Source organism: Amphiura filiformis, chromosome 14 (assembly GCF_039555335.1).
Source record: "Amphiura filiformis chromosome 14, Afil_fr2py, whole genome shotgun sequence".
Taxonomy (NCBI): Eukaryota; Metazoa; Echinodermata; class Ophiuroidea; order Amphilepidida; family Amphiuridae; genus Amphiura; species Amphiura filiformis.
In genome coordinates, this window is record NC_092641.1 from 28082333 (window position 1) to 28096411 (window position 14079).

Below are 14079 nucleotides of genomic sequence, written 5' to 3' on the forward strand. Positions count from 1 at the left end.
TCATGTCCTTAATCCCATGTACCAGAATCGATGGAAGGCCATTATATGACCTCTAATAACCTAATGACTTTTACTGAAGCAATTTTTACTGCAAAAAGTAGAAGATAGAGGGGAGAAGATTGGTGTGTGTGTGTGTGGGGGGGGGTTGAAGGGCAAGGGGGATATGGGCCGGGAGAGAGAGAAACATATGAGAGAGAGCATTCATTTGGAAGTGAAAGAGAAGGGGAGGAGAGCTCGAGATGAAGATATCGAATGTAGGGGAGGAGGAGGGGAAAGGGTAATTTAGGAAAGAGGTGGTTATATAGGGAGGGAGCCCCTCTTAAAGAGGTATGGGTTGTGCTTCCGGGGATAATAAACTAATTCATAATCAAATCATCTCCATGCATCGTTTATGTTTCATACAAACAAACAAATTCCCCACCCCACCCCATCCTTCAGTATACGCGCATGTATATGATTTCTAGGCCTAGAACTCGTGAGTGTAATATGCCACCTACCTTCGACAGAGAGCATCAACTGTCGTCCGCGGGATAGATTTCCGATATCAATCATGATAATAATTATGTTAGCACAATAGGCTATTGTATACTTCTGGTTATATACCCTATACTGTGTCCTCCCAGCATAATAGTGTTATGATTGCAGATCAGATCAGCTCTACTTTTTAATCCCTTGATTTTTGGTTTCTGAACAAAAGAGAAACCAAAACTATATATTTGAAATGAGGGAATGTATGTGTGTGTCGGTTCCGAAGGCGGGTCGCAAATTATTTTTCCGCAGTTAACATTTGAATATAGGAAGCTCGTTTAAGTGTCTGTAACGTGGTGTCCTGTACAACACTAGGATTAGGTGTTAGGGTAAGGAAACTTTTAGTTAGGATACATATAAGTTTCTCCTATATTCAAATGTTAAGTACGGAAAAAATATTGCGGCCTGGGTCACAAAGTGGTGTTGTGAAAACTATATTGAATTCGATGACATCACTACCACCCGCACCCTCCCCACCCCTATACAACACCCAACCCAATCTGCAATTATTATAATTATACCGGTACTAAGGGTATTAAATAGGCTGAGGTAAAACGACAAGCCGATGTAGTTTGACCACTTCTTGTAATACCAATTAATAGAAAAAAGTAATACACCGTCTAAACTGATAAATAAATCCTACCACAAACTTTTAAAATGGACCACATGACTGTGAGGCTGGGGATTGTTTTTTATGATTCTTGATACAGGAAATGGAAATGAACAAATTTCAGTCATAATTCGTTTTTGAACACGACAGAGTGCCGAATAATAATTCACTATAAACCAGACCTATCTACCACATGAATAGAAGTGATTCGCTGAGGGCGAATAGCGATCAAGCCTTTTAATTGTTTTATTCTTTTAACGATGAAAGGTTTATAACTCCTCAACAAAAGTTGGGGAAGGTTTTTCAAGCATCTATATCTCAGATTATTTGTGACATATGTCGTGTTGTATATCAATGGATAGCTACTTAATGTACCTTCACAATGACACTACATTTGAAACAATCACATTTTTCATGCATGAGTACACGTCTTGCGAAGGTAGTAGGGTCTCAAACAGAATGTGCCAAATCAGCCATTCTGTAAGCTGTAATCCCGTATCTTCACAATCCGGGACCTAATGCAATCATCCAAGATGACAACGCTCGCCCCCACAGAGCCAGGGTAATCAACGACTACTTAGGAGTCGAGAGAATGGAATGGCCTGCCATCAGCCCAGACCTCACGATTCAACACTTGTGGGACCAACTTGGTTGTGCTGTGCGTGCCAGAGTAGCCAATGCAAACACATTGAATGACCTGCGACGAATTCTGGTTGACGAATGGAATGCCATCCTGGTGAGCAGCATGTGGTGGTTGTTGTGGTAGCTTGTGGCTGCTGTTGTGGGAGATTGTGATTGCGTATGGTTTTTCCATCCGCTATTGAGGTTAGTGACTAGTGTTGTTTGAGCACAGAATAATGGTCAATGTGACACATTATGTTTGACAAGACGTGTAATCAGCCGTATATTAGGTGATTGTTTCACATGTGGTGTCACTGCAAAGTGGAAACAAGTAGCTATCCATTGATATGCAACACGATATGAACATGTCACAAATAATCTAAAGATACAGATGCTTGGAAAAACGTTTGTTGAAGAGTTTACGAGTTGTCTTTGATATTAAAATCATTACATGTATGTTAGTATTGTTTTTATATTTTTTTGCAGTTTCACTCCTGTGGAATTTTCTGGCAACAGAACCGGTACCAAAATATTGAGTATTCTGCCCTGTAATATGAAGGAGTGATGTGGCCACGGTTATCACCTTTGGAATAGTCCGCCTGCGGAATGAGTGACATTGCTATACCTGTATTCTCCGGAGTAATTATTTATACCTCGTTAGTCATCTCTGGAACTTAGTCTGCATACTGCATGAGTGACGTTGCCACAGTTACCCCTAGCCTATATCGCAATCTTCAGTATGAGTGATATTGTCACGTACCAGTCTCCTCCGGAATATAGTCTATCTGCAGCTTGAGTGATTTCGACACATTACTACTTAACCCTTGGAATAGTATGTTGCAACGATCACGCAACCATCACAAACCTCATATCTTTCCACCTGTCATGTGTCTGTTCTTACTACATCTTATCATGACGTTACTCAGCGTACTATATATGTATTCAATTGTCTGAGGCATTCTGAATCGCAGTTGTCATGATTGAATAGTAGCTACAAGTCATAGATATGCCGAAAGTATTGAAGATACGAGACATTGCATGATATCCATTCTTAGTTGTTTTGTGACTTCATATCGAATACCCTTAGTCGCTATAACATTAGCCTATCATTGTGTTATACTTTGAAGACAGACAAGATGGCGCTTCGACGGCAATCTGCTCTAAGAACATTACTTGTTAGCGTCATAACCTTTAGTTTTGGATACATTTTCCTGATGATACATCTTTCTGTAACAACTCCTCAAGAAGACGAGGTTACCACAGATGGTAAGGTCAAACTAGAGTTATTGTTAAGACACATAGAAACAGTTAACAAAGAATACAGATTAAATCTTGAGCACAGTGTCATCACGCCTTCCACACGCGCAAATACGGCAGTGGCACCAGAAGAACATCAAAATGACACAGATGAATTTTCGTCAAATGTTGCCGAAGCTTATAATGATAATGTTGATAATCAAGTGACAGAGAAAGCTTATTATGCAGGCCCTGTAAGAGATGTTCTCAATGCAAGACCTAATTATACAACTACTCTTCCACCTGATTCAAGCTGCTTCTTTGTGGACAAATTATCTGGTGAAGGAATGCCTGATATCCATTCCGCCTTCATTGATCCAATTGCAGGATATATTGTCTTCAATGGACTCAAGTTCCTTGAAGATCGCGCAGATACGCTAGAGTATTATGTGGATTACCTACATGGTAAAAGCAAACAATGTGACCCAATTGTCAGGGATGACAGAAATATTGGCTTTATGCCTCAATATATGCTGGTAATCACATGTCCGTTGCCGAATACTCATCGATCCGCAAGAAAACTGACGATTACGCTTCGAAATTCCCAACATAACAGCTATTCTAATATTACAGTATGTACATCTGGTGCGTCATTGGAGAATAAGAAATTCTTAGCAATGTGTACAATGGTGAGGAATGTAGATTCATTCGTACCAACATGGTTAGATGTCCATAAATATCTTGGCGTGGAGCATGTGTATATTTATGACAATGAGTTACCAGAGGCATCAACTCTGGCACAAACTGTCAGAAAACATATTGAAGATGGTTTTGTGACGGTAATTCCATGGTCACATAGTATATCTGTATGGAAGACGTATTTAGAGGTGCAAATTGCACATGAGAATGATTGTTTATGGAGACATAAATACGACGCGGATTGGATGATAAAGATCGATGTGGATGAGTACATCCAACCGATGGATCCAAAGCGAATTAAGATCCCCGATTATCTTCGCGATCCATTCTTCAGCGATCTTGCTGGTATCCGCATATCGAACTGGTTCTTTGGGCGTCCTGAAAGAATCCACCCCGAAGGTGACGCTGTGATACAACGTAACAAATGGGCCGCTAGAGAACCGACGTTACAACAAACGGGTCATGATAAAAACATAGTCAGACCAGCTAATGTACATTATTATAAAATTCATAATGTTAAACTTGGCGGGGATATGATTTCAATGGATCCGTATACAGAGCTTCGTATGGTGCATTATCGGTATGATAATAAGCGTGCCTTGCATTTTGAGTTACCGAAAGTTGTGCAACGTGATTTTAGTATGCTGAAGATTTTAAGGGATGTGTGGAAGGTTAATAATAAAACGAATGAAGATGAGTCTTCAACAGAAGAAGAATAAAATAAGCACACACAGCTACACACCTGTGATGTCACGCTATGATTTCTGCGCTCCATTACGAATGGAACAGTAGCGTGACGTCTCAGATATGACAACTATATAGTTAATACTCGGAAGTCTTCATCCGAGTGTTAGAGAAAGGATTCCCATACTGCGGCCTTGGTTCTTTCTAACCATCCAGGAAACCTTCCTCGTATTCCTATCATTATCATACAAGAACGAAATATTATGCATCTGTATTGCGTTCAATCTAGACTTTTTATCAAGGACGATGTACGGTAACGCACGACTTATTAGAGAGGTTGCGATTTACAAACGTACGTATCATACGCCCGTACATCTATTCAAAATCACTCTCATGTAACGGGATTTTGAATAGATCTACGGGCGTACGATACGTACGTTTGGAAATCGCAACCTCTCTATTTTAAGCGATTCACACCATACTTTGGTTCACGTTCAGTAGTGACGTCAGTGCTTTTTCACGGTCGTCCCGCAAACGTACCGATAAACGGCCCTTGTACGCACGCGTGTACGATCAAGCGATTACGTTTACGCGCGCGATTTGATATTGTACTTCCGCATGTGAATTACGCACCTGCATCATTACCAGACTTGAGGTGAACCAAAGATTAGGAAAGCCATATTATTTTAGGCAACATATCTGCTATGTAGCTCTGCTCTTCGTCAGACTGGCAAATGATAACACAAATTAATAGAGAGATTGCGATGTTCCATACGCGGCATGTGGACCGTGCGTTTAAACGTGCGTTTATACGTTTTAATGCTAATGTAAATAAAAGTTAACAATACTTACCTCGAGACAAGATGGAAGAAGAGATTGTAACAAATTATGTAGTTATATTGTTAATAACACAATATACTCAGTATTATATTTAATTGTATCATAAACAATTTTATTGCTTTTTTCTCAGTATTAAAACTTCATGAATTTACAAGTTTGCCAAAACATGTTCTTTTTGTAATTTTTCGTGTTAATAAAATAACACACTGTTGACATCCAAAATTAAACAAATTAGCACAACATAATATGGTCACTTAATTATTAAAGGAGGATTTCGTGATCCTAGCATCCTCTTTTTATGACATTTTTCAGTAGGTATCCACGAAAAAAGCTTATTCCCAAAATTTCAGTTGATTCTGATTTTGCGTTTGAGAGTTATGCATGATTATGTGTATTTCACTGCTCCATAGACAATGTGTTGTAATTTCGTTCTGGTATACCAGAACGAAATTCAAATATGACAATATTTTTGCTAAACGAATTAATCTGCAAGACATTTTTGGTACATAAACATTATGTAGCCAGAGGTTTCCAGTGGTACAAAAATCTCAACTTTTTTTTTTAGAAAAGTGGGGGGATGAGGCTGTGGATCACGAAATGCCCTTTTAAATTTAAATCTTAAAACTATTAAACTGAACTTGCGTTTTTGAGAAGATACGGTATCGCAGATTATCCTACAATCTTTGAAAAAACTACTTGGAACACTTGGCACTCTCCGTCGATATTCCGTGCAGAACTTGTTATGATCATAGAAATAACGTAACAAACATGATATCTACAAAAATGATTTACCCATCCCCTCTCCCCATTATCAATCAATGTTGAACACCCGGGGTTGAACACATTAGGAAACCGCTGAAGACATTGACATTTCTCAACATTGCACGAAGGAGAGGGAGTGCCAGCATTTACGCAAGTGTTCCAAGACTTTTTCAAAGATTGTAGGAATGGCAGGTGCATCTTCAGGCCATCTGTTGATCTAGCGGTAATTGGTCATTGACTTGTAACTTGCTAAAGGTCGTTGATTTTGAGTCAAACTTCTTTGGAATGTGATTACAGAATTGTATGCCAATGTAAAAGTATGGCGAACGCACCTCTGTTGAGTGAGGGTTGTTCTTCATGTTCTTTCTTGATATGCTTATAGATCGTTTACTTGACTCTCCTCCGTACCACCTGCGCTTTCTGTCTAAAATCACAATGTTTTTGTCAAAAACATTGCAAAGAAGTTTGACTCAAAATCAACGACCTCTGTCTGGCAACATCATCTTGTGGGATTTTCGGTAAATCCCATAAGCCTTTGCGAGTACATGTACACCTGAAATGTCGTCATTTGACGCCACGCCGATCTGCGCCGATGCACACATCGTTTATCGAACATCGTTACTGCGCATTGCAATTCGGTGTGACGTCAAATGACTCGAAAAGGCGTATGGGATTGACCAAAAAGGTCAATTGCCACCAGATCAACATACGGCCTTACGATGCACCTAGGATCAAAAAAGAAACGTAAGTCCAGTTGAATATAGTTTCATGAGTTCAATTTGATTCATTTGTAAAATGAATTCTGCAAAATATAATATAAAATAAGTACTTTTTCGCGGGATAAATCGACAAAATAGAACAACAAGTGAATTGTACTAAATTGGTCAAAATAGGCCTTCCATTATTGTGAGCCGTAAAACGAGTACGCTCACTACAGTCTCTCTTGGTTGATAGCATTATCAGATTTTAATATTTACCCAGAGCAGCCAACGCACATAAACTTTGAAAACAATAAAGAAGCGCATCTGGCCGAATTCGAACCGGCAACCTTCATTCACACCTAATAATACCTATAGTTTCAATCTTCCGCTCTTCCCCAGCGTGCCTCTGTGGCTCAATTGGTTAGAGCATCGTGCTAGTGTAACCATGGTAACGGATTTTGCCGGTCAGAATCAGGCCAGATGCACTGGTATTTTGCAATGTTTATATGCGCTGGCTACTCTTGGTAAAGATTAATTATACAATAATATACTATTCTTTATCAGTATCATTTTCCTTTAGATAGACCCAGCTCCTTTCCACTGAATCCTTATAGGAAAAAATGGGTGAATAACCTAAGCATCTACGGGATAACTCCCAACTGACTGTATAATTGTTACACACAAACGATACTCCAGACCACTTCATTTGCACTCTCAGGGAATAGATGGGCGATAGCACCCAAGCTACGCAATCGACGAAGCCGCTTATTAGGTAGAGAACTTTGATGGGTATCGCTGGACCGATTGCAATTCCACTACGTCTTGCAAACTTTTTGTAATGACTACTAAAAGACATGAACGGGGTATGGTCACCTATGAAAATGCTCTTTCCTGCTGGGGAAAATGCAGAATCAGGACTCAACAATTTATGCACCGCTAAGACGTGAGCCCAAGCCGCGTTACCCGCGTAAATCTTTTGAACGATGTTTTCGTCTCCCCCGAGTAGATACAATTTCTTCTGCTTTGCGGCATCTCGGATGTAATTTTTCGCTTGTACATCACCCTCACCGTATGAGAATGGTATCCGTAATGCGCACGTTTTGAGCTTTTTTCCATTCTTCAGGAATTTATTGTTAGCCTCCAGTACTAATTTATTGGCGTTGAATTTTGATTCGGCGTATGGTCCCATTAGGAACTTGTGCGGTTTTGGAACTTGTTCTTCGGTGACTTCTGGAGTTGAGAATGGTTCGGGTGGTAGGAATGCATCCACGGAACTGGTAAAAACAAGTCGTTCGGTGTTACTGTTGATGCATGCTTGGATTACATTTTCTGTTCCTGTGAATAATAATGTTTCGATTATGATATCATATATGATATGACGTATGCGTATGACGATAGAGTCAAATATTAAATGCAATTAACAAAACTGGGGTTGCTAAGCTACAGCAACAAAGTCATTGTGTCCAGTAAGTCCTAGTGTTGATTAATAACCACTGCTTAACCATAGAGAATTACGGTTAAATTTTCAGCGTCATGGGTTTATTCACCGGCGTGGCTTGAATTGTATCGACTTGAAAGTTATCCAGTAAATAAAATAAATACAAGTAATGGACACAATTTTTCAGGGTAGGGTTCATTAGCCCCACAAAAATCATACTCTACAATATTTGAGGACACCTTTTGAGGTATGATCGTGAAATGAATGTTATTAAACTATACCATTTAATATCGGTCCATTATGTGCAAATTACCTTTCACATTGACCCGTTGAAGCTTCTCTATATCAGGTGATGTTGTGACGGAGATGTCAGCGGCACTATGGATAACGGTTGTTGCGTCCTGAAACGCACTTTGGAGTTGATCAATATCACCGATATCACCTTTAACATACTTGATCGTGGCCTGGCTGTTGTTGGTATAAGCTGTGTTTGGGAAATGAGAATCGCCAATATTTAAAGTATAACATGTAGTATACAATCAAACCAGGACGGTTATATTTTGATGGTATTTTATGGGACACTGACTGATGATTGCCATTTCGTCTAATACCATTTGGTGTAGTTAAGGGCTGGGGTAAGGGCAAACTTAAAGTACTGGTAACTAGAGAGAGAAAGCGACGAGGAATCTCAAATCACAGCGCCAGGTAATGACCGGGTCACGAAATGCAAATGTGCATTTATTTTGGAAGGTTCATGTTTGTTTTAAATTTTGGGGCTTTTTTTCTTCCGAAATTTGATATTTTGGTGATATTTCAAGAAAGCGACATGCCAAAGACTAATATTTTTGCACATACTTTGTTATTGCTAATACAACTCTTTTCTGTATATCTACGTTACAATTCGTTTTGGTGATTTAGTAATATTACAAATGTTGTGACTGCATTTTGGCGTTTTCGATGCGTTTTTAAGCTTACCGGGAATTAACGTTGATATATGGTCCTGCTCCTTTTTTTTTCTTCGATCGTCGGCTTTTGCAAATAACAGTATGTAGATTGGCTCTGAATAAGTATCGTAGTCCTCTCGGTGGGATTTTTCATAATATAATTACTTTGAATTCCATGTAACAACCTAAAATTTACCTCTGAATTCAGGGTTCAAGGCTGCTTTTGGAAAAGCCGTAGACTAAACAAAGTGCACGAGTGGCGACTATGGTTTTATACTTCCCGCATTGATGATTGCGTCTACGACTAATAATATACTTGTATATGTTGATTGTATCATGGTATACAAAGAATTGGTTACATGTCAATGACCTCTATATATTTATTTGGTTAGTATGACTAAAGGGATAGACCCTTTATGCACTTCGTGCTTTTCTATTTACGTAGGATCTTTACCTACAGGCATGTGTCCGGGGCATGTTCCAATATTGCGTAAAGATAGAGGTGAATATATTACTTTGACATGGAGTAGGATGTATTGGTTCTGTGGCCGAGCGGGCAAAGGCGTTTATTAATTAATTAATTAATTAATTAATTAATTAATTTATTTATTTATTTACATATATATTTACCTAAGGAACTCGAGAGAACTGATTTATTTATTTATTTATTTATTTATTTATTTATTTATTTATTTATTTATTTTTATTTAAAAATTTAAAAGATAGTCTAATATATTATAACTATGAGTAAAATTTTGTTATATATATATATATATATATATATATATTTATTTATTTCATTTTTTGATTGATTATTTGAACGACGTGATGATTGAGAACGCAGATTGATCGATTGCTACTTTAGTTGTGGGACTTCTATTTGAAATGACATCATACATTAGTATTGATTCATTCCGTTAAGCATTATCAATGATTAATATCACAGGTTGTAGTGCAGATAGTATGTTGGTTTAGTGGTATTATCCCGGGGGGGTCACTCCCATTGTGGCCTGTACACCATCCGCGATAATGAAAACGCGTAAAAGGGTCGTTTTTCGTGGGTAGGCACGATACGCGCGTATCGCGTTTAGGGTGTCAATAACATGAAAAATGGAAAAAAAAGGGTAGCAAAATTGCAATTTCTAAATACGCGGAAATGAAAATTAGGGTATGAAATTTGATGTTAGGAATGAAATCCCTTGTTTAGGGTGCTTTTCAAAAGTTGATTATCGCGGATGGTGTACAGGCCACAATGGGAGTGACCCCCCCGGGGGTATTATCCGGGCTTCAGAACCGAGAGTTACCGGGTTCGATTCCCACCTATGTCTAATTTTTTTAATTTTTAAAGACCAGGAAAATTTATTATGCAAATAACCAATTTCTATGGCAAGGTAACTAACCTTTGTTGTCTCTTCCCAATTTATCGTGGTAAAAGGTCGCGCATTATCATGCATCACTGAATATCAAAAGAGCTCTCCTAGAGCTAATGTTTATGTAACTGCTCGTAAACAAAGTAGTGTCATACACAGCCAGTTTGGTTACGTGTAACCAAACTTGCTACGGAGGAGACTACTCTTTATTTACTGTACTGCATTTGAAATAAATTTAGCTTCGTCCGGGGGGAGGACCGTACGAGCCCGCATTTTACCGACACAATTTCTTTTTCAGGAGAAATACGAATAAAAAATTGCAACGAGTGTCAACTTGTAATGTAATAAGTATTCTCTCCGAATGGAGTTAAACTTGTTTTTGCAATAGATATGCCCTTTAACATTGTTTAATCCCATCTGTTCCAGTTTTATTATCTTTATTTACTTTTTAATTCGGGGTGTTGTCAAATGTTGATTAAAGGTCGAAACTGGGTCACTTCTTGTATACTATAGCACTTACGTTCCATTCCATGAAACCATTTGAATTCTTGAATATCAAAGATGCGTATTTCTTTCAGCGGAAATAGTCGCTGTTCCATCAGTTGTCTGACGATATGTTGCCCGATGAACCCACATCCACCTGTTACCACTATTGTCTCCATGGAGGCTTTATCTTGTCTGCTCGTAAACTTATCCACATTCATCATAATATCTGCCATCAAAAATTCAATACAGATTTGCTGCCGTTCTGTTTAGAAAGTAAGAAGATATCATTCAAAGTAAACAGGGTGTAACAATAAAATTTGTACAATTATAAAGATAGAATGACACAAGTATGCCGCTTATTTTTTGGTTTTATATTTATATGTCTATCAAGATAATTTCTTTAGCCACCAGATAAGCTTTGTTCCAATAACATCGATGATATACAAGTGATGATATGGCCAATTATGTAACCTAGTCTTAAAATTGCTTGGGCCACTTTTTGTCTAAGTGTTACAAAAGTGACTGAATAGAGTTGAACCATGGACCAGTAGGACGGTGCTCTTATGATTGGTAGTTTTAAACAATGGGGTATTCAAAGTGGTAGAAATGATTACATAATGGAATATCTCCTTGAGTTTTTGAAAGTCACAACTAAGCACTGACATAATAACCTCATTTACTAGAAATCGTGGCTGCAGCTCAACACCTTCAACCCAAATTCACGTTGGAAGAGCGTATTTTTATGGTTGTGACATTCGGTAGCACATGGAGTCAAGCTGGGAGTCAAGCAGAAACCATAAGATTGTTTATAGCTCATTTTCCAAACTCACGTCTTCCATCAAGGCAAACAATTACATATTTGTATGAGAAGTATGTAGAATTTGTTAACAGAAATGCTTGCAATAGTGGTCGCCCTGGAACAGCTAGAAGCCCAGCTGAACTCAAATTCAATTTTTGTTTGTTTTGTACTTTGGATGCAAAGACTGTTCTCAGTTTTACCAATGATATCTCAGAGATATTAGAAATTACTTTATTTATAAGATAATTTGAAAGAAATTTCATGACTTCATTTATAGATTTTAAAGAAAAATCATTATTATTATTAAGTTCATGTTAATTATATAAAGAAACACCACTTATAATTCCTTTGTGTCAGTTCTTTGATGTTTAATGCACGATAAGCATATCTACGCGGTTCAAACTTGATGATATACACAAACATGGCACAAAGTGGCCCAACACGTTTTCTGGACGATTTGATTAATCGGACATAACTTTTGAACCCAAGCTAGTAAAGAAACCAACCAAACGTCTTCTTTTAGCCAAGAGATTACTGATTCTATTGCATATATCATTTGTGCCGTTACTTTTTTAGTTTTTTCCTGAGAAGTCAAAATGCAATTGTATAAAGTTTATTGTTAGCTATTGTTACACCCTGTACATGGTAGACAATATAATACATTATAGCATATAAGAAACACTTTGACCAAGTTTCACGAAAGTTTCAAGGCAAGTCTACAAAATAAAAATACTCTGAACATTATATGCATTGATTTTTATCCAAATATTGGCCAACATTACATAATATAAATGAGTTTTCAGTCATTTTAGCTCATTAACTATATTGATTTATATAAAAAAACATAAGATAAATAAAGAAAATATAAATCGATGTATTATGAAAACCGTATATCCGATTTGAAAACAAAAGATATCTTGATCATCATGCCTATCATGCCTATAGCCGTACTGAATTAGTCTGTTTAAAATATGCATGCCCAATTCAGAGCATTTCCTAATTTCCAGAAATGCCTCATGTTCCACCTTAATAATATATAAATGTATAAGTGAAATGGGTGATTCGTATTCGGAAGCTTTGGATTTCAGGCAAAGTTTATTATAAACTTCTAGCTACTTCTATTGATTGCTCAGTGCCAGAAGTGGGTAAACACAAATGATAGCTGCCCTGTGAACATTTTGGAAATTTACACACAGTATATTGTACTCATATCTACACATTGCATATTGCACTTACCCCGGGGCACTTACCCACTTTTGGCACCGAGCAGTCGCTATATAAAATTAATAAGCTTACTTGCATGTAGTCATCATGGTGGTTAGTGCTGGTATTACTAGTACTTGAAAACTTTTAATATTTACCTGATTTAAAAAGATTAAATCTGCGTAACCCTTATTCGGCCATACATGTATTCCATATACTACACGAAGAAGTCATTGATGACGTCTGCGGCACAAACGTAACAGCGCATAACATAAGAATGAGAATTCCATTGAACCAGGGAAGTACAATGTAACCTACGGACTTTGAATTGCCGTACTAGGGTCAAAGTTGTGTTCGAGTAAAAGCTAGTAAAGGTGACTCTGAATTGGGCGATCATATGACATCATGCCGAGTTAAGGTGGAATATGACTACACAGTCTTTAGTATAATTGAATCAGGGGCGGCGCCAGGGTATTTTGATAGGGGGGGGGGCAAAACAATTTTAGAAATTTGTTATGCGGGGCGACAGCGCCGCCCGTCGCGCTTGCGCGACGCAGGGGGGTGTCTGAGGGGTGATGTGCCCCCCTGAGAATTTGGAAAATTTTAAAAATGAAAGCACAAATGAAGCCATTTGATGCACCTTTTTCGGGTTATTTATTTATTTTCCAACCGCATATTTTTATGGATTTCATTCACGGGCCCGACTTTCAGCCCGCTGGTTTTAGGCATGGACCTACTCAATTAGTAAATCCAGCACCTTTTGGCAACAAAATAAGTTCATTGTACAAATGTGCACGAAGTGAAATATAATAATAATAATAATGTACACTTAATAAAGCGCCGGTATCCGTCGAGAGACGCTCATGGCGCTTTGCAAAAAACAACCAATGTACAATGATACAAACATATTATAACAATTAATAACAAAAACAGTTCATCAGTGTTGTATAGTTCATGATATGCAAAGAGTCAATTAAAAGCATTTTGGAACAAATGTGTTTTCAAATTTGTTTTGAAACTACACAAGCTCTTGGCAGAGCGAACCGAAAATGGCAGATTGTTCCAAATGTTTGCAGCTGAAACATGAAATGATCTGCTGCCCCACTGGTTTCTGGCAACTGTTTCCTGAAGAAGTCCTTTTGTAGTAGAACGGAGGTT

General features: G+C 38.0%; 2 protein-coding genes across 2 annotated transcripts; one reads left to right on the plus strand and one right to left on the minus strand.

Moving 5' to 3' along the window:
- Nucleotides 1-2705: 2705 nt before the first annotated feature.
- On the plus strand, nucleotides 2706-4668 carry LOC140168991 (uncharacterized). Its single transcript, XM_072192288.1, has one exon. The coding sequence runs from the start codon at nucleotides 2896-2898 to the stop codon at nucleotides 4411-4413; it is 1518 nt and encodes a 505-aa protein (XP_072048389.1). The 5' UTR covers nucleotides 2706-2895; the 3' UTR covers nucleotides 4414-4668.
- A 2510-nt stretch (nucleotides 4669-7178) lies between these two features.
- LOC140168992 (NADPH-dependent 3-keto-steroid reductase Hsd3b5-like) lies at nucleotides 7179-13234 on the minus strand. Its single transcript, XM_072192289.1, has 4 exons — nucleotides 13080-13234; nucleotides 10954-11181; nucleotides 8433-8603; nucleotides 7179-8016 (listed from the first exon to the last, which is right to left on the minus strand). The coding sequence occupies exons 2-4, from the start codon at nucleotides 11150-11152 to the stop codon at nucleotides 7232-7234; spliced, it is 1155 nt and encodes a 384-aa protein (XP_072048390.1). The 5' UTR covers nucleotides 11153-11181; nucleotides 13080-13234; the 3' UTR covers nucleotides 7179-7231.
- Between the last annotated feature and the right edge of the window lie 845 nt (nucleotides 13235-14079).